General features: G+C 32.0%; 2 protein-coding genes across 2 annotated transcripts; both read left to right on the forward strand.

Annotated features, from left to right (window-relative positions):
* The first annotated feature begins 11,706 nt into the window (after window positions 1-11,706).
* Window positions 11,707-18,416, forward strand: LOC106397683 (trihelix transcription factor DF1-like). Its single transcript, XM_048758974.1, has 5 exons — window positions 11,707-12,293; window positions 13,742-15,658; window positions 16,125-16,615; window positions 16,708-16,764; window positions 18,053-18,416. Exons 1-2 carry the CDS (start codon window positions 12,025-12,027, stop codon window positions 15,141-15,143), a joined length of 1,671 nt encoding a protein of 556 aa, XP_048614931.1. The 5' UTR covers window positions 11,707-12,024; the 3' UTR covers window positions 15,144-15,658; window positions 16,125-16,615; window positions 16,708-16,764; window positions 18,053-18,416.
* LOC106416863 (glutathione S-transferase T3-like) lies at window positions 17,072-18,162 on the forward strand. The gene is made up of 3 exons (XM_048752423.1): window positions 17,072-17,387; window positions 17,433-17,918; window positions 18,053-18,162. Exons 1-3 carry the CDS (start codon window positions 17,072-17,074, stop codon window positions 18,160-18,162), a joined length of 912 nt encoding a protein of 303 aa, XP_048608380.1.
* Window positions 18,417-18,986: the final 570 nt, after the last annotated feature.

Raw genomic sequence — 18,986 nt, forward strand, 5'->3', positions numbered from 1 at the left:
ACTCGCTAGTTTTAAAATTAGTAATACACTACAAGAAAACACAAGTTTTACGAGGGCAGTTTTCCTCGTTACTTCGTCGTAAAAGCAGTGTTACGACGAATTAGCGAGGAAACCCGTTTCGTCGTTATACGTTTGTCGTAACACATATATCCTCGCTAATTCGTCGTAAGTTAGCGAGGAAATAATTTCGTCGTAAAAGCGAAGGAGGATATTTCGTCGTAAAGACCACGTAAAGATTCCACGTAATGACGTCGCTAAGTTTCCTCGTAAATACCACGAAAAGCTTTCCTCGTAAAACCCACGTAAATAAATACTCGTAAAATTAACGTAAAGACCTTGAGAGCTTTCCACGTAAAGAAAACGTAAAAACCTTGATAGATTTCCACGTTATTTCCATGTAAATGTTTCCTCGTAAAAACCACGTTAAGCTTCCACGTAAAGAAGCCGCAAAATTAGCTACGAATTTACTTCGTTTCATTATTTTATAGAAATATAAAAAATAATAATTATAAATATAATTTAAATTATTTAAATTATTAATAAAATTAAAATTCTAAAAAAATCAAAACCAAAATATTTTATATATAAATAAGTTTTGAATTCATAATACAATAACCGAAATTAAAACGAACTAAGGGTGGTCGTTAATTAATCGCCTCGTAGAATTCATCACTCCTCGCCTGAACATCCGCCTCGGCATGTGAGTCGTCGGTCGGTGACTGGCCTGGGATAGGATTTTGTTGTCGCATGGTCCTCAACAAAGTCGCCCATTCCGGATTTGTGGCCGCTACAACGTCCAAGAAGCCCTCGAGTCCACCCATACGAGATCGCAGCTGAGTAGACTCTATACGCAGCTGAGTAGACTCTCTACGCAGCTCTTCGGACTCCCTACGCAGCTGAGAGACTTCCTCATCCCGTCGCTGAACATAAGACGATGTCGCTCTCGGAACATCGTTGACGGAACCAATCCCCAACGTCCGTCCCTTTTTTTTAGGGACAACCTTAAAAACAAAAAATAAATTTTGTTAGTAAAAATTTAAAGTTAAATTAAATGAATATTTAAAAAAATTAAAATTTTAGAAAATTTACCTCCTCGTAAAACTTATCCACTTCAGGTGTGGATAAGGTGACGGGTAATCCATCGGTGGACTGTTGGGTCAGCTGGGTCTGGCGTTCTTCAACCCGAGCAGCCAAATCGTTGTAGATTTGCTCGGACTTGCCATCTATAAATCGGCCCGCCTTGTTCTTGTGGGTCGTCTCGTAAAGTTGCATAAGAGACGGGAATTCTCCCGTCTCTTTGGCCTAAAAAAACATTTAAGAAAGTTGTTAATTAGAATATATATAAAAATATACTAAAAGAAATTCTTCTCTATATGCATCACATCGAGGTTGTGTCGCAGAAGAAGATCCTTCCAATATGGCAACTCCCAAAATATACTCTTATTGTGCCAGTTGTGATGAACACCGTAAGAATCAGGCATATTACGAGGGACATGCCAATTACCACCCCAACGAACTGTTTCGTTAGCTCCGTAGTAGTCGATTTGTGCTTCAATTTGTTCTCCAGTTAGATATGGTGGAGAAGTGTCTCTCACAACACTTTTGTGCCTAAACAAATTCTTGTTTCTTCGGTAAGGATGGCCAATGGGAAGAAATCGACGATGACAATCAAACCAACTTGTCTTCCTACCATTCTTCAGTTGAAACGCATCTGTCGTTCCATTACAATATGGACAAGCTAATCTTCCATGTGTAGTCCATCCAGACAACATCCCATATGCAGGAAAGTCACTTATGGTCCACAAAAGCATAGCTCGCATCGTAAAATTCGTCTTCGTTGAACAGTCATACGTCCTCACCCCTGTTGACCACAAATCCTTCAACTCTTTTATCAGTGGTTGTAGGAAAACATCCAGGGACCTTTTTGGATGGTTCGGACCAGGTATCAATATCGTCAAGAATAGCAACTCCCGTTGCATGCACATCTCCGGTGGCAGGTTGTATGGCGTAAGAAAGACTGGCCACAATGAATATTGTCTCCCTGACATTCCGAACGGACTAAATCCATCTGTGCATAATCCGAGATACACATTCCGGCTATTGCTAGCAAAATCCGGATGTACTTTGTTGAAATGTTTCCAGGCTCTTGCATCTGATGGATGAGTCATCTCACCATCCGTCTGAGTATGCTCGGCATGCCATCTCATCTTTGCAGCAGTCTGCTCTGATTGATACAATCTTTTCAATCTGTCTGTAATTGGTAGGTACCACATCCTTTGGTACGGTACCCTATTACGTCCCCGTCCTTGCGGTTTGAATCGTGGCTTCTTGCAGAATCGACATACTTCTAGCTTCTCATCATCTCCCCAATAGATCATGCAGTTGTCGATGCAGACATCTATCATCTCCGAAGGCAACCCAAGACTATAAACTAATTTCTGAATCTCATAATAAGAATCAGCAGACACATTGTCTTCCGGCAAATACTCTTTAAACAAGTCCGCCCATTCGTTCATGCAACTTTCAGGTAGATTGTGATCAGTTTTAATATTCATCATTCTAGCAGCCAACGACAATTTAGAGAGACCTTCTCTACAACCACTGTAAAGTGGTTGATTCGCCGCGTTTAACATTCCGTAAAACTTTTTTGCATCTATATTAGGTTCTTCATCTTTATCATGAGCTACGAATGCATCAGCTACCATATCATGAACCCTATCATAATCTACCATCTCCTCCTGATGGTAACTATGTTCATTATGCAAATGATGATTAACCGGTTCTTCCTGAAAATTGCTATTACTACTACTAGCTTCATTCTGATCATAATTATAACCTTCCCCATGTTGAAACCAGATATAGTAATTTGGCGTGAAACCTCTATTTATTAAATGCTTCCAAACATTTTCACGGTTTGCCAATTTCGAATTGTTGCATTTCCGACAAGGACAGAACATCTTACCACTTTCTTGGGCGAGCGGTGTTGAATCTGCTTGGTGCATAAATGTCTCCAGCCCCGCAAGGTATTCTTTCGTCACTCTCCCGTTAGCATCTCTATGCATATACATCCAATTCCGCAACTCGTAAATAGTCCCAGAGCCAGCCATTTTTTTTTCTTTCACGTTTTTTGTTGTTGGTGTGTTTAAAATGATGTTCCAACATCCATATTTATAGAAAATTTCGAATCTGGTAGTTGTAATTTTACTATGAAATTACGACGAAAATTAATTGTATGGCCAAAAAAAAACGTGAGCCACCTACCAAGTTGGTGGATTCAAAATTTCCTCGTTAAGTACACGTAAAATATTTCGTCGTAAAGCACTCGCGAAATTTACGTGGCTTTTACGAGGAAAAACTATTTCCTCGTAAAAGCCACGTCAATTTACATCGTCTTTACGACGAATATTTTTTGTCGTTACCTTACGACGAAATAACGATGCTTTTCTTTCTCAACGTATTTTCCTCGCAAAATCAACGTTTTTTTACGAGGATTATTTTTCCTCGTTAAACTTCCTCGGTAAAGATATTGTAGTGATAATCACATATATATGGATTCTATAATTGGGCGAATTACTATTTCTGATACCCGATTAATATTTTTTTAACTTCAGATGCACCTACGAGAATCAAGTGGCATCATATTCAATGTTTTAGGAGCTACCAAAAGGGATGGTCCTTGATATCACCTCTCAATGCATTATTTTTCTTGTAATGATGCTGTAAATTTCCAAACCAATGCCATGTACTGTACGCTACGCTAAATAGCCTGATAATTAGCCATATCTATATATATATATATATATATTGTAGAAAATTAAACAAAAATCAAGTGTTTGGGGAAAATGTATTTGATCTTCCTATTAAATCCATATATATATATATATATATATCCATTCGAAGACATAACTGTAGTGACTTCCTATTAAAACTCGACTATAGGAATATATATATTTTCTAGTAGATCTGCAGCACTGTGTGTCTATTGTTATATGTCCCAACTCTCGTAAGCTGGGCTTTTAAATATATCATGCTTGACTCACAAATAATTTGCTCTTAACAACGATATAGAGAATATAAAACCATCTCCAATGGCTTACTCTATTTTTTACTTTAAAATAGAGTAACTCTATAATAGAGTTTGAGTTTGCTCTAATAGTATTCTATTTTAAAGTAGAAAATACAGTGATGAACAAAAAAAAAAAATTACTCTATATTTGGAGTAAACCTATTTTTCACTCTATTATAGAGTGAGAAATAGAGTATCATTGGAGCATTTTTTACTCTAAACTCTATTTTAGAGTGAAAAATAAAGTGGGGTTGGAGATGATAAGATTTTGAAACTTTGATTAAAAAAAAAAGATATTGAACATGGTATGAATATATTTTACGAACTTACATACCGTAGGATTAGTTGGATTTATCGAGATTATCTATGATAATAATAATAAAAAGAAATATAAAATTTGTTGGTTTAAAGGCTGGAGAAATTAGGTTACAAAAAAAGGCTGGAGAAATTATTTACTTAACGACTGAACTTGATTGTTTTGGTAGTAATGTTCAAGTATTTAAATAAATACTAGGTGGATGCCCACAATTTTGCGGGTTTGAATGTTTTGTAACAATATATTTATTATAGTTTGTCAAATTAAGATATTTTTTCATCATCAAAAATTGTATATGTGTTTACTGTTAAATATTTTTAAAGAATAATTATTTTTGAAAAAGATGATTATGACTATTTTAAATATGTGTTGATATTTTGTATTGAAATGTTTTACTAAAATTAGTTATATATAATATTCATAATTCAGTTTTTAATAAAAATGAGTTTTGAAGGTATGTAGTTTTGAAACATTTGATTTTTAAATAATTTATAGCTAAAGTCATATGTCTTTATTAAGATTAAAAGATAAAACAATATGATTGTTACAGATTCTCTATATATTCATATTCAAATACAAAGGAACATAAAACTACTATATCAATTATATAAATTAATTTGGAAATATATTATATAGTTTGTAAATACTTGAGTAATAAAATGATTTTATGAGCAATACATATATTTTATATAAATCACATATTTAATTGCCATAAATTATATTATGAAATATATTTATATCGTTTGGATACTGATAAAAATTGGTTCTAGAAGTAATTGTTTTACTCATAAAATAAATAAAATAGAAAATCTATTAACGAATCAAATTATAATAGTTTTTCTAAAACTCAAAGACACCTAAGAAAAATTTAATTAAGTGAGTTCTCATTTAATATAAAATAAATTTTCAAAATAGATTTTATAAATTAATATATAAGCTTCTATAAATGACTTAGAACCTCTTATTATAATTTAAAACATCTGATAAGCCAATATAAATAATTTTATAAATTTATTTATAATTTAATAAATGATTTATAAAGCATGCAAGGAATTTATTAGACATTAATAGTTATTATCATACTTTATATACAAATATAAGGCTTTCTATACGAATATAAAATCATTATATCAATTTAAATAAACATTTTTGTTTCTTATTTTATGTAATTTATAAATATATAAAAAATTTGATCACATTATTACTTTTTCATAGTTTAAACAATTAGTTACCATAAATAATTATTTCTAAAATTATGTAGATTATTTGGAAAGTGGTAATTGAATTATCTTTTCCTTTTAGATATAATTATAATGAATAAAATTAAAAATCATCGTCCTATCAAATTATAACAATTTGAAGAGTTCATTTGTGATCGATACGTAATAAAAAATCACTTATGTGACTTCTCATTCAATATATAGTAGGTTTATATTTTTATAAATAATTTAAAATATTTTATAAATTATTTTAAAATTTTGATAAATTTATTCTTTAAACAACGATAAATAATTTAAAAATAATATTAATAAACATGTTTGGATTTTGTAATATTTAAAATAGTTATTATATAATTATATTCGAATACAATTCATCAAGTAGAGTATAAAACTATTATAATTATCTTATATAAAATTTCGTTTATTATATTATATAGTTTATAAATATTTTCGAGAATTAGTTTCCATAAATTTTTTTTTCCAGAATTAGTTTCCATAAATATTTTCCATAAATTAGTTTTCATAAATTGTTATTTGTAATATTCCTTATATTATATGGCAAGCTATGTTAAATGATTTTAGACTTACCTTAAATTTTTAGATCTAAATTAAATAAATAAAAATTAAGAACAATCAACCAATCAAATTATAACATTTTTTTGAAACTTTACCTATGAGCGACACGTCAACAGAAATCACTAAAGTGACTTCTCATTTAATATAGAGGAGGATATAAAAACAGTTGTGCTGTATTGTATCATTAGAGTAAAATAAAGTAAGTAGAAATTTAATTCAGCCAATTTCCTCTGATTTTATCCAGTCAAGTGGAAAATATTTCAGCTCATTCACTCTAACAGAGTAAAAAAAGTAGAGATAAATGTTCCTTAAACATTTGTTAGATAAAAATATTACTCTGGATTTGATAGTTTTCTTTCCTCCCATTTTCACATTTTTATTTCCACTATTTTACTCTACTAATTATCAGTTACAACCTTAAATTATTGATTTAGTTAAGTAACAGCCATCAAATCGGCTCGATATGAAAAAAATATCAATGGCAAATAATGACTCCGAATAGTGACTGCGGTTTGAGCGGTACGAGACAAGCGGTTCAACTGTGGTGCGGTTCTGACAGTTATAAGAATGTATAGATATATAATATGTGTAGAGATTTTTGTTATTGTTAACTGCCGGGCGGAGCGGGATGATGGTCACCATTCGAAGCCAATAACAAGTTCTTCAAATAAATAGTACGGAGTAATAAGGGAGGCTATGTATGGCCTCAACGGGAAATGGTGACTACTTCAATCCCGAAAATGACTCACATCTAATCACTCTCTTCTAACATCCCATCATTATTTACCCAGTACTAGTTTATTTATTTATTGCTTAAATTTGGGTAGTAATAAACTAATAATAATAATTTATAAAACCATTTCAGGCCCGTGTTTATAGTGCGGGCGATCAGTAGTTGTTTTTATTAGAATAATTTCTGTGAATATGAGGGGGGGAGGAGACAATCCAGATCACCAATCAGGATGTATTAATATACTAAGAGCATGATTACTATGAATTCTTAGGGTGAAGTTTTTAGCGGAATATAAAAAACCGTTTAACGGTTCTCAGCTAATCATGCTCTGGGGGGGGGGAAGGACAATCCAGATCACCAATCAGGATTCATTAGTATACTAAGAATATGATTAATAGGAATTCTTAGGATGAGATTTTTTCGTCTTTTAATTTTTTAACTAAAAATGTGGTTCTTAGCTAATCATGCTGTGATGGTAAATTTAAGTGTTGAACTAAGAAAATAGTAGCTAAATATCCCTCAATGGTCAATGGGATCCACGTTAGGGTCAGCATCGTAATTCCAAATAATACGTAAGTCACCCGCCACTAAATCTGGTGATTAACGTATTAAAAAAAATATCACCGCCACTGAAATCCTCAAAAGTACGTTCCAGGAAATGCAAATAGCTATTTTGATGCTTTTAATCTAAGTTGCTAAGAATCGAAAATGGATACAGAAATTGTTTTTGGAATGAAAACATTTTCGTAACATCTGTAATATATATATATATATATAATGTGTGTGATGGATTAATATATATGAGTACAGTTAACTTCTTATGTTTAATGTATCTAAGAATACAAACCAACAAATAACCTACAAAAATAAAATAAGTAATAGTTAAATATCAAAATCATAAAAAAAGATTCAAAATAATACAACTTCAATATTTAAATATTAATTAGTTTAACTAAAGGTACAAACTATAACGACAAATCAATAATTAATAGCATTATTTTCAACCTCATTTTAATTAGCTCCAGCAAACATAACCGCTTTCAGCTCAAATTCATCAAGAGAAAGAATTTTAATCTCAAGTATCCAAAAATTAATCTCATCTAATGAATCAAATTGATCTCTTCCAACATATCATACATGATTGGGACCTTCTATGCAAAACTTCGTCTAGATAGAAAATGAAGAATAGTATGCACAAATATAAAATCTTCTGTTCTTGCAAAATATATCCTTATACTTATTAATATTTACAAAATCTGTTTTTAATTTTTTTATAAAGAGTTTTCATGGAGTTCTAATATAAACAAATTTAAGAAATAAAATTTTAATGTATTTTCACGAGTTCCCAAAAAAAATATGATTCTGAAACGTTTCTGATAGATGAAACGGACATTCACCCGAATTTCTATGCAAGCTAGGTTTTAATATACTTTCTTTACCTTAATCAACATGCGAAACTCGACAATGCAGCTTACATTTATTATATTTTTGTAACATTTTAATCTTAACTGCAACAAAATTTCTGCTTTTAATAGCCAAGAAGTGATTCAAACTAGGCATGGGCATAAAAATCGAGAACCGAAAATCGAACCGGAACCAAACCAAAAAAAAAACGAACCTGAAACCGTACCAAAAACGAAAGAACCGAACTGGACCCGAACCAAATTTTATAGATAACCGAACAGTTCCTATATCTCTAAAACCGAAAAATCGAAAACCCAAAAAACTGAACCGGAACCAAACCAAAAATCGAACGTCCATGCCTAATTTAAACTTTTAATATCTAAGTAATCTTCTAAATTCTTTTTCTTATATTGTATGGGTATTAGAATAATTTAACCATTTTCATTTAGTTCAAATATTGTCATGATTAAAATAACTAATGTAAAAACTTATCCTTCAATTTTCTTGGTATAGTGCATCTTTTAGTGCACAATTTTTCATCATCATACATACATCCCATGATGAAAAACTGTTTTTTGTTTTAATATTTTTTTGAGAAATTTAATTTTTATATTTGTGTTTTTTTATAATCATATTTGTGTTTAATATTAATTTAATTAAGGTTGGGTACATTTTTTTTTTAAGTTTTTTGAAAAATTTAATTTTATATGTGTGTTTCTTTTGTAATCATAATTTTTGGTAACTATATTAAATATGTCAAGTTTCATAACTTTACACTTGTATCATATGCATTTCAAAAATTATTTTTAAACTTTATTCTTAAAGTCTGCAACATATTATATTTTCTTAGTAGTTACCTAACATAATTAATCAAGAATATTCCTACCCAAAAAACACAACTTGGAATCGGCCCGAAAATCAAAGTCTCATACTCTATTAAACCTGGCCTATATACTAGAACAGTTTTTAAGTTATATCTGAAAACCAATATCAAATTCAATCCGCACTGAAAACCAAACAAATTTTTGAAAAATGTTAGAAAAAATATATTTTTAATATATTCTAATAAATACGTATAGATATGTAACTGGGTTAGTATGGTCTTCACTAACTTTAAATAAAATTACATTTAACCATGAGTGTTTATGATTTCAAATGAGCTTTGATATTTATAAAATTGAGACAAACATGAAAAAGTATGATTACTTAAATTAAGTTGTAACCATTATATTTATGAGAGTGTGATCATTGTTGTATGGGTTTAACTCGAAAGAATTTTGCAAATCTCTACAATAATAATTTACTTTTACATTTTGACATCGATTTAAATTGGTTGGTTGTGTAAACAGATGTGTGATATAAATTTTATGATTAGTTAATGATTCACTATTTGCGTATATTGATGTTCGTGCAAGTCTTGATAATAAAAGATTTAAATCTGACATGTAGTCTTCGGTTAGAATAGTAGTAGTTGGTTTTTGAAAATAAAAGTCCTTGAAAGTCTACCCATCTCTCGATTAAAATGGTAACAAACGGTTGCATATTATATCTAGCGTCCGAACAATCTCCTATATATTAAAAAAAAGAAGCATTACAACATATATTTGTAGCCACATGTCATCACCACAATCATTCTTAAAACTTTTAGAAAAATATATTGGTTTATATAAATATATAATAAGCTTTTTATTAAACTAACCATAAATTAATCATAAATATTTTTCATTGTTTCTTAAATAAAAATCACGGAATTACCCAATGTGGCTAAAGTACATATGATAATTAATGATTTTGAATAATAAACATTTGATAAAAATCAGTCTATTCTCTATCATTTTTAATTTATTTTAAAATAAATTAAATAACCACATTAACTATATAATAAAAATTTATATTTTTCGTATATGTTATATTTTAAATTTTAAAAAACGAATATAACTCACTAAAGTTGTTAAAAATCTCACACTGAAATTTTTGTGATCCATGGTTTAAAATTTATGTTATAACAAGATACAAATGATTACGAAATTACATAAGTAGGAAGTCTCATTTAATAAATATTTTATATATGCATTTAAATATTTTTAAAAATAAATTATATACCATATAAAATACATAAGTATTTTAATTTCGAATTTGATTTGAAAATTTTTGATAAACATTTTGAACAATTATTAACAACTTAATATTTAGATTTTAAACTTTGCATTGAATATTTTTAAAATTATAAATTACTAAAACTATTAAACATCCCATAAATTTTTTATTGTTATCATTGATTTTAAAATTTTGTTATAAAAAAATACAAACGATCAAAAATAATATGAGTATAAAATATTTTTTAACAGATGTCAATATTAAAAATATACTATATATCTATGTTAATATCATTTAAACTTAATTTTATAACATATAAAATAGAAAAAGGTTTTTGTCTGGATAAATAAAATTTATTTAAGTATTTGTACCAATTTAATTATATATGTAATAGTTACTAAATTTTTAATTATTCAATATATATTTATTATTTCATAATATGTACAAAATATATAATATTTAAAAATAATTAATATAATATTCATCACGCGCAAGGTGCGGATCTTAACCTAGTATAACAATATAACCGGATATAACATGTATATGTCATGATCATGTTTTTACTTCTTATTCATTTTTTTTCAAAAGAATAAAGAATTAGGCAGTAGTTACATTTATTTTTCTTTTAAAACTGTGTTCTATTTATTAGATTCAAATTTAAATTTTGACACGTTAACAATAATACAAATCACTATAATACAAATTCTAATTATGTTATTTATTATTTAACCGTAACGCTTTTCAAATCTACATATATTAAATACATTTTATTAGCAACTTAAAATATTATATACAAAAATGTATCATTAATGTTTTTTACCATAACTGTAATATATGTAAAATTAGGTCAATCAGCAATGTATATACTTTTAATAATTTAGTTAGTATAAATGTTTAATTTATTATACGATTTCAAATTCAACCAATATTTTTTCTCGTTTATGATATTCTAACCGTTACATTGATACAGTTCTATAAATATATAATTATCAAACAATTCTAAATCAAGTTAAATTTTGAAACCCTCTTACTTACATAATAAGAATACTAATAATTCTAATTTTCTTCTCATAGCTAGGATAATTTTGATGGTATACAAATCTAAATCACAATTACAGTATACAAATTGTGCTAAGGTAATAAATTGTAATTGAAATATAACTATTCAAAACTTGAAATATAAAGGAGAAAGAAATTATGAAGATTCTATTGTGTCTCAAACTAAGGAAAAGTATCAAATAAAGGTAATAAAATTGAATAAAATATGTAAAGAGAGAAAATATAATATTAATAATTTTAGAATGGCACCTTGAGGTTGACAAGCAGATCCATCACCAGAAGAAAATAAAATAAAATTTACTTAAAGTATTTAAAACTTTTTTTTGCTAGCTAATATTTACAAACTCTTCAACTCCATAAAACCCTCCAACTAGAGATTTCACTCCTCTTCCTCATGTAAACTCTCTCTTTCTCTCTTATTTTTTCTCTCTTTCTTCTATGAATTTTTATTTTCCCTTTTTTATTTTAAAATTTTAATTTCTGTAACTTCTCCGTCAAAGAGAGGGTGAAGATAAATAAAAAAATCTAGGGGAACAAGTCAAAACCCTTAACGATGATGCAGCAGGGTGATAGTACAACCACATCCGCCGCAACAGAAGCGGTGCCGCTACAACATAATGAGTCAGCCGCTACAGAAGCTGCGGCAGCAACATCAGCAGCGGTTGGAGCTTTTGAGGTGTCGGAGGAGATGAGTGACCGTGGTTTTGGAGGAAACAGGTGGCCGCGGCAGGAAACGCTTGCGTTACTGAAAATACGATCTGACATGGGAATAGCGTTTCGAGACGCAACCGTTAAAGGACCCTTATGGGAAGAGGTTTCCAGGTGCGTTTCCAGTTCTTCCTTTATTCCTTTGTCCCTTTCTTTGGAAAAAAAAATTCTTTATTTTCTTAAAAAAAATCGAATGGAAATGGTTATTACCAAGCTAATCTTATTAATCTTAGTAGAATCCTAATTACAGTTATAATCAATTCCATTAAAGTTCCCAAACCAATAACACCCCCTTAGTTTAAGTGACAGTGTTTAAGGGCTCCGATTGGTGACATGTTGTATCAGAGTTGAGTTACAATAAAAGTTACGATCTGATGTAACTCGCAGTAGAACTATGTGGTAGAAACTGTAGATTTATATAGTGAGTTCGCTGTAAAAATATAAATTATTATATTATTAAAATTGTTGACTGGTAACATTTTTGATGTGTAAGTTGCAGTATGTATAATTTTTAAAAATAATGAATACAATAATATTAATATTTATTATAAATATAATTTACAAAAAGTATATTATATTAAATAATGAAATTAAAATTAAGGAAATATAATTTTTGAATATTGTAAAAAATACCTAATATTTATGTATAATATTTTATGTTTGTAAAAATTTGAGCTATTAAACAGAATTAGCAGCTAAAATTATATGAACATATTTGTTTAAATAATTGAAATGAAAATAATTGTTTATAAACATCTTTGACTAATGAGTAAATAGGTATTTAAGTTTTTTTTGAAAACATATTATGAATTCCAAAAGCTAAACGTGAGATAGTGGATGTATTGAAAAATATAAAATTATTAAAAAATATAAAATATAACGTAGGATAACTAACACAATACAAAAAAAATAGTAACTCAACTTCTAATACATTCAATTTTGTTTGATGTTGAGTTAAGAGTTGAGTTATCAATTTTTCCAAAGAAGTAACTCAAAATTATAACTCAATGATAATACATTATAACTCAAACATTAACTCAAAAAAATAAAATAACCTCATGATTGGTAACATTTTTGAGTTATGCTCCTAACTCAAACTTAATCAAGTCTAACTCATGTCACCAATCAAACCCAAGATCTGTCTTTTTTCTGTAAAACTTTTTTTTTTGAGTTTTATTCTGCGAAATTGTTTCCCTTTATTTCGTAAAATGTTTTTTCAATGAGATTTACGAAAAATTTATTCAGATTCGGATAGTTCTTGAGGTGTGTCTATTTTTTTTTTAATTTGTAATTTATTAGCTGTTAATTAACATAAAATAAGTTGTATCATGTTTTATTCGTGATGAGATTGTGAAGGCCTAGTACTTTCACAAACTCAAACTCATGCTGATTGATCCACTTCCCAACTAGGCAGCTACATATATGTCGTCATTCTACTGATTTGTTATTTAAACAAACAAAACTACTATTTTCAGTGAACATTTCATACAAATTTGAATATTTTTTATCTATTAAGAGATGGAAAGATGATTAAATTCTGAAGTTTTTTTTTTTGTTGTCAGGAAAATGGGGGAGCTTGGTTACATAAGAAACGCAAAGAAATGTAAAGAGAAATTTGAAAACGTTTACAAATACCACAAAAGAACCAAAGAAGGCCGTACCGAAAAATCCGAAGGCAAAACTTATCGCTTCTTCGATCAGTTAGAAGCTCTCGAGACTCACTCAACCTCGTCTTCACACCACCATCAACCGCAATCGCAACCTCACAATAACAGCTCCATGTTCTCCACTCCTCCTCCGGTAACAACTGTTATACCGCCGACAACAAACATCACTCCTTCGTTTCCAAACATCTCTGGAGACTTTCTGTCGGATAACTCAACATCGTCTTCTTATTCGACTTCTTCTGACGTTGAGGTTGGCGACACGAAGACAACAACCACGAGGAGGAAGAAGAGGAAGAGGAAATGGAAGGAGTTTTTCGAGCGGTTAATGAAACAGGTTGTTGGTAAGCAAGAGGAGCTTCAACGCAAGTTCTTGGAAACTGTTGAAAAGCGTGAGCACGAGAGGATGGTTAGAGAAGAATCTTGGAGAGTTCAAGAAATTGCTCGAATAAACCGCGAGCACGAGATTTTAGCTCAAGAACGCTCCATGTCCGCGGCTAAAGACGCTGCGGTCACGGCGTTTCTTCAGAAGTTTTCAGAAAAACCGAACCCTCAATGCCAATCAATCGCACAACCGCAAATGGAGGTTATCCACAACAACCAGCAGGCGACACAGCAGCAAACGCCACCTCCTCGCCCTCCTCAGCCGTTATCGGCCTTAGACACTATGAAAACGGACAATGGTGATCAGAACATGACTCCAGTGTCGGCAGGAGCCTTGAGCTCTTCGCGGTGGCCAAAAGTGGAGATAGAGGCATTGATAAAGCTGAGGACGAATCTTGATTCAAAATATGAAGAGAACGGACCTAAAGGACCGTTATGGGAAGATATATCTGCAGGGATGAGAAGGTTAGGATTCAACAGGAACTCAAAGAGATGCAAAGAAAAATGGGAAAACATCAATAAATACTACAAGAAAGTCAAGGAGAGCAACAAGAAACGCCCTGAAGATTCCAAGACTTGTCCTTACTTTCACCAGCTTGATGCTTTATATAGAGAGAGGAACAAATTCCACACCAACAACAACGTAGCATCTTCTTCTTCAACATCCGGTTTAGTCAAACCGGATAATTCTGTTCCTTTGATGGTCCAACCGGAGCAACAATGGCCTCCAGTTACGGCAACTACGGTTGGTGCAACGGTTAAACCCGATCAACATCCTCCACAGCCGTTGGATCAGAACTTTGATGATGAAGAAGGTACAGACCAAGAAGAATATGATGATGAGGAAGACGATGAAGAGAATCAAGAAGAGGAAGGAGGTGAGTTTGAGCTTGTACCGAGCAATAACAAAGACTAGTAATCTTTGTAAGTTTTGATACAGAAGAAGAGAATTTAAATATTGGAAGGGGGTGTTTTTTATCTTTGGTTTTTATATACTGAGGAAAAATTAATATTTTGAAAATATTAAATAAATGTGATATTAATTGTTTTGGGGATAATAAATAAATTAAAAGTGTTAATCGATAGGGACAATGTGTGGGTTTTTAAGCAAGTGATAAAAACTGTAACTAGTAGTGTTAGACTATGTCCAACGGTGGATTTCACCCGGTCCATAAGAGAAATCCTTAAGCATAATTGTAATTAAATACTATTATTAGCGTTAAATCGACGAAGGATTGGTCCGTCGCAGCGGACTTAAGGATTCAATCCTTAGCCACGTGTCACGTGGTGAGTGGGTGGAATTTGTCTTTGGTTTGTGTAGGGTCGAAAAAAAAAAACATTCTCGAGCCAAACCGAAAAAAAAAACTCCTCCTCGACATAAGGCGATTTCGAGACGATTCTGCTCGATCTCTCTTCCTCGGCTCGTGTAAGGTAAATCAAAGCTTTAACTCGTAGATTTATCGATTATAGATCACTCTCCATCTTGTTTGTTCTGTATTAAGGGTTTGGTTCTCGGATTCCGACAGATTTGAGAAAATTTTCAAATTAGGGTTTCAAAAATATTTGGGGCAAAATCGATTTAAGGATTCTTTGGGGGTTTAGATAGGGTTTCCAAACGTTTATGGTTTGTATCGGTCTCGGATCTCCTCTCTGTGTGTTATACGGATTGAAACCGTATCGGGTTTGTTTCTTAATCGATTGTCGTTTCTTAGCTGTTTTCTTCTTAAAATTTGTTTCTTGTCGTTGGTTTGCTACCTTCTCCTTCATGTGCTTTTGATTATTTAACATTGTTTGTTGTTGTTCTTTAACATACGTAATTGATTAACGTTGTTCTTACTCGTTATTTGCTGTTGATTTAATTGGTCCTTAACTAAGTGTTTACTTGTTTTGGTTGCAGATAAACGATCATGGGACGATACAGTTACAGCCAGCCTTCTTCATCCTCACACTCTCCAGACTTAACCTCCCTCCTTGAAGCCGAATGTGAGATGTACGCGGCTGAAGCTGAGATTACTCGGTGGAATGCAGAAGCCAGTGACTGGGAACCATCAGCAGAGGGTGATGATGGCATCCCAAGGACATGCTACTGTGGTTCAGAGCCAGTTCACGGATACTCCCAAACGCCAAAAGATCCATACCGACGTTACATAACGTGCCCCAATGCCGATGATAGAGACTGCCACGTCTGGAAATGGTGGGACGTGGCGGTGGAGGAGGAGCTGAGAGAATTTCAGAGGGAGCTTAATGCGGTTAAGGGTGAAGCGAATCAACGTGAGCAGAAGTTACTCCGTCTTGAGAAGCAAGTTTCCGAGTTCACAAAGAAGAAATCAGGAGCTAAGCTAATGGTCTTCAGCTTAGTGTTAGGGTTGGTGTTGCTTATTGTGCTAGGTGAGTTACTTCCTTTTATTTTTTCATCTCTCATATGTATTACAAATATTGAAAGTGTGTGAAAGTTGATTGTTTACTCATTTATTTTTCAGGAATACTTGGAAAGGATTCAAAGGATTGGGGCGTACGTGCTTTGTTTCTTTAACGAGGTAATTATTTTATTAGTAGTTGTAGTAATTTAGTTTCGAAACCGGAAGGAAAATTAAATGTTTGTTAGGTTTTGATTTGCTTGGATAGAAAGTAGTTGTAGTTACTTAGATTCGAAACCGGAAGGAAAGAAAGTGGTTGTAGTAATTTAGGTTTGATTTGATGTGCTTTTAATTAGTCGAGTAGTTAATGAACTCATTTGCTTTCCACCTTCTCAACTGCTCTGATCTGATTGCTATTAATCGAGTAGAAGGCTTACTTAAGCCCTCTGTGTCACTAGTAGAGTGTCACAGAGAAACAATTAAAACAATGGCTAATGGAAAATTTTTTAGTAATCTTCTCTTTAGTCAAATTCCAGTTGACCTTGATTCACCAGAACCTTTTTGGTTCGGTAGTCAAGGTCCTGATGACTCTCCTTTCATGAGTGCTCCCGACGTTCCTGCTAAGTCTCCTGTGAGCTCTTCTCCGGACGTTCGGGCAAAGTCTGGTGTGAATCCAAATGCCTCAGGTCCTGAGAGGAGAAAATGGACTCCCAGAGAGGATAAAATCCTTATTGGTGCTTGGCTTAACACCAGTAAGGACCCTGTGATGAGCAACGAGCAGAAGTCCACTTCTTTCTGGAAGCGTATAGTAGAGTAATACAACGCAAGTCCTCTCCTCGCTGGGACAGTACCGAGAGAGACCACCCCTTGCAAGCAGAGGTGGTCTAGGATTAACGGCGATGTATCCAAGTTCTGTGGCTCCTACGATGCGGCTCTGAGGGAGCAGAGAAGTGGGCAAAACGATGATGATGTGATGAAAACCGCCTTGGACATTTTCTTCAACACGGTCGGCTACAAGTTCGCCATGGATCACTGCTGGAGGGAGCTGAGATACGACCAGAAATGGTGCTCCCACTATCCTGCTAAGGACGCTGGAAAGGAGAAGCGCAAACAAGCTGTGGAGGTGGATACAGAAGTGGCCCAAGGTGTCGATCCAGAAGTTAGACCTCCCGGGGTTAAAGCGGCCAAAGCTAGTACCAAGAAGAAGAAGAGTGGCAGGGAGGAGGAGTTGTCGAGGCTACATGGGGTTTTAGAAATTAAAGAGAAACTGTCTAAACAAAAGCTTCTTGATCGTTTACTAGCTAAGAAAGAACCTCTCTCAGATATGGAAAACAGTCTCATGCTCAAACTAATGTCCGAAATGATATGATCTATTTTCAATCTTGCTTTTGAGGTAGAACTGTTTGTGTACTGATTGTTTTTTAATGGTTATTACACGGTACTAACTCTTGTCACTCTGTTTTGACAGGTTCGCATGTGGGAAGGCGTCACGGGTCTTTATCTGATGGAGTAGGAATCACGGGTGATGGAGTAGGATTCACGGGTGATGGAGGAGGAATCACGGGTGTAGTTGTATGAGTCACGGGTCACTCTCTCTAGCATATGTATTATAAGTAGTAGTTGTAGTCTTTGTAGTGTAGTATAAACTTGTTTCCTCTTGAGAGTCAAGTTCATGTTTTCAGAGAGTTTCTAAAGTACTCTCATTGTTTTCCTCGGATCATATGTAACATTTCCTCGGATCATATGTAAGCTTCTCTTTGTATCAAAACTTATGTAACATTATCTTCTTCTTTGTATCAAAACTTATGTAACATTATCTTCTTCTTTGCTTACTTGTAGAGCAAGTTCTTTGAGACATTCGCTGCACATAATCTTGTTTACAAATCTTTTTTACATAATCTGCTGAAAGAATATAACTGTTAATAATCATGTTAACATAATTTTGTAAACAATCTTGTTAGTAATCTTGTTTACATATCTCTTTGATCCATCTTTGTTAATAATCTTGTTATTAATCTTGTTTTAGATATGCACATTTGATTCCTCTTTCAACATTCCACGTGAAGGTTACATCGTACAAGACACTTGTTCAAGACACAAACGGTTTGTAAAATCACAAACCATCAAATTTTTTTTTTTTTTTAGTAATATGACTAGTATTTTAAATAACAGCTCAAAATTAAAGTTTTATAATATTGTTAATATGATAAAAATTTGTTGATGAAAGGTTCAAAATTAAAGTTTTATAATATTGTTAATATGATAAAAATTTGTTGATGAAAGGTTCAAAATTAAAGTTTTATAATATTGTAAATATGATGGATTTTATTTAAAAAAGTTCAAAATTAAAGTTTTCTATGATTAGGACTTCTTAAAATGTTAAAACTTTAATTTATAATAAC

This window comes from Brassica napus, chromosome A2, assembly GCF_020379485.1.
Source record: "Brassica napus cultivar Da-Ae chromosome A2, Da-Ae, whole genome shotgun sequence".
NCBI lineage: Eukaryota > Viridiplantae > Streptophyta > Magnoliopsida > Brassicales > Brassicaceae > Brassica > Brassica napus.

Bases quoted from the DNA above. Each gene is read 5' to 3' on its own strand.
- LOC106397683 (XM_048758974.1), top strand. From the start codon at position 12,025: ATGATGCAGCAGGGTGATAGTACAACCACATCCGCCGCAACAGAAGCG. The intron at 12,294-13,741 runs GTGCGTTTCCAG...TTTTGTTGTCAG, and splicing joins TTATGGGAAGAGGTTTCCAG to GAAAATGGGGGAGCTTGGTT.
- LOC106416863 (XM_048752423.1), top strand. From the start codon at position 17,072: ATGGCTAATGGAAAATTTTTTAGTAATCTTCTCTTTAGTCAAATTCCA. The intron at 17,388-17,432 runs GTATAGTAGAGT...TCGCTGGGACAG, and splicing joins GTCCACTTCTTTCTGGAAGC to TACCGAGAGAGACCACCCCT. The intron at 17,919-18,052 runs GTCTCATGCTCA...CTGTTTTGACAG, and splicing joins TCTCTCAGATATGGAAAACA to GTTCGCATGTGGGAAGGCGT.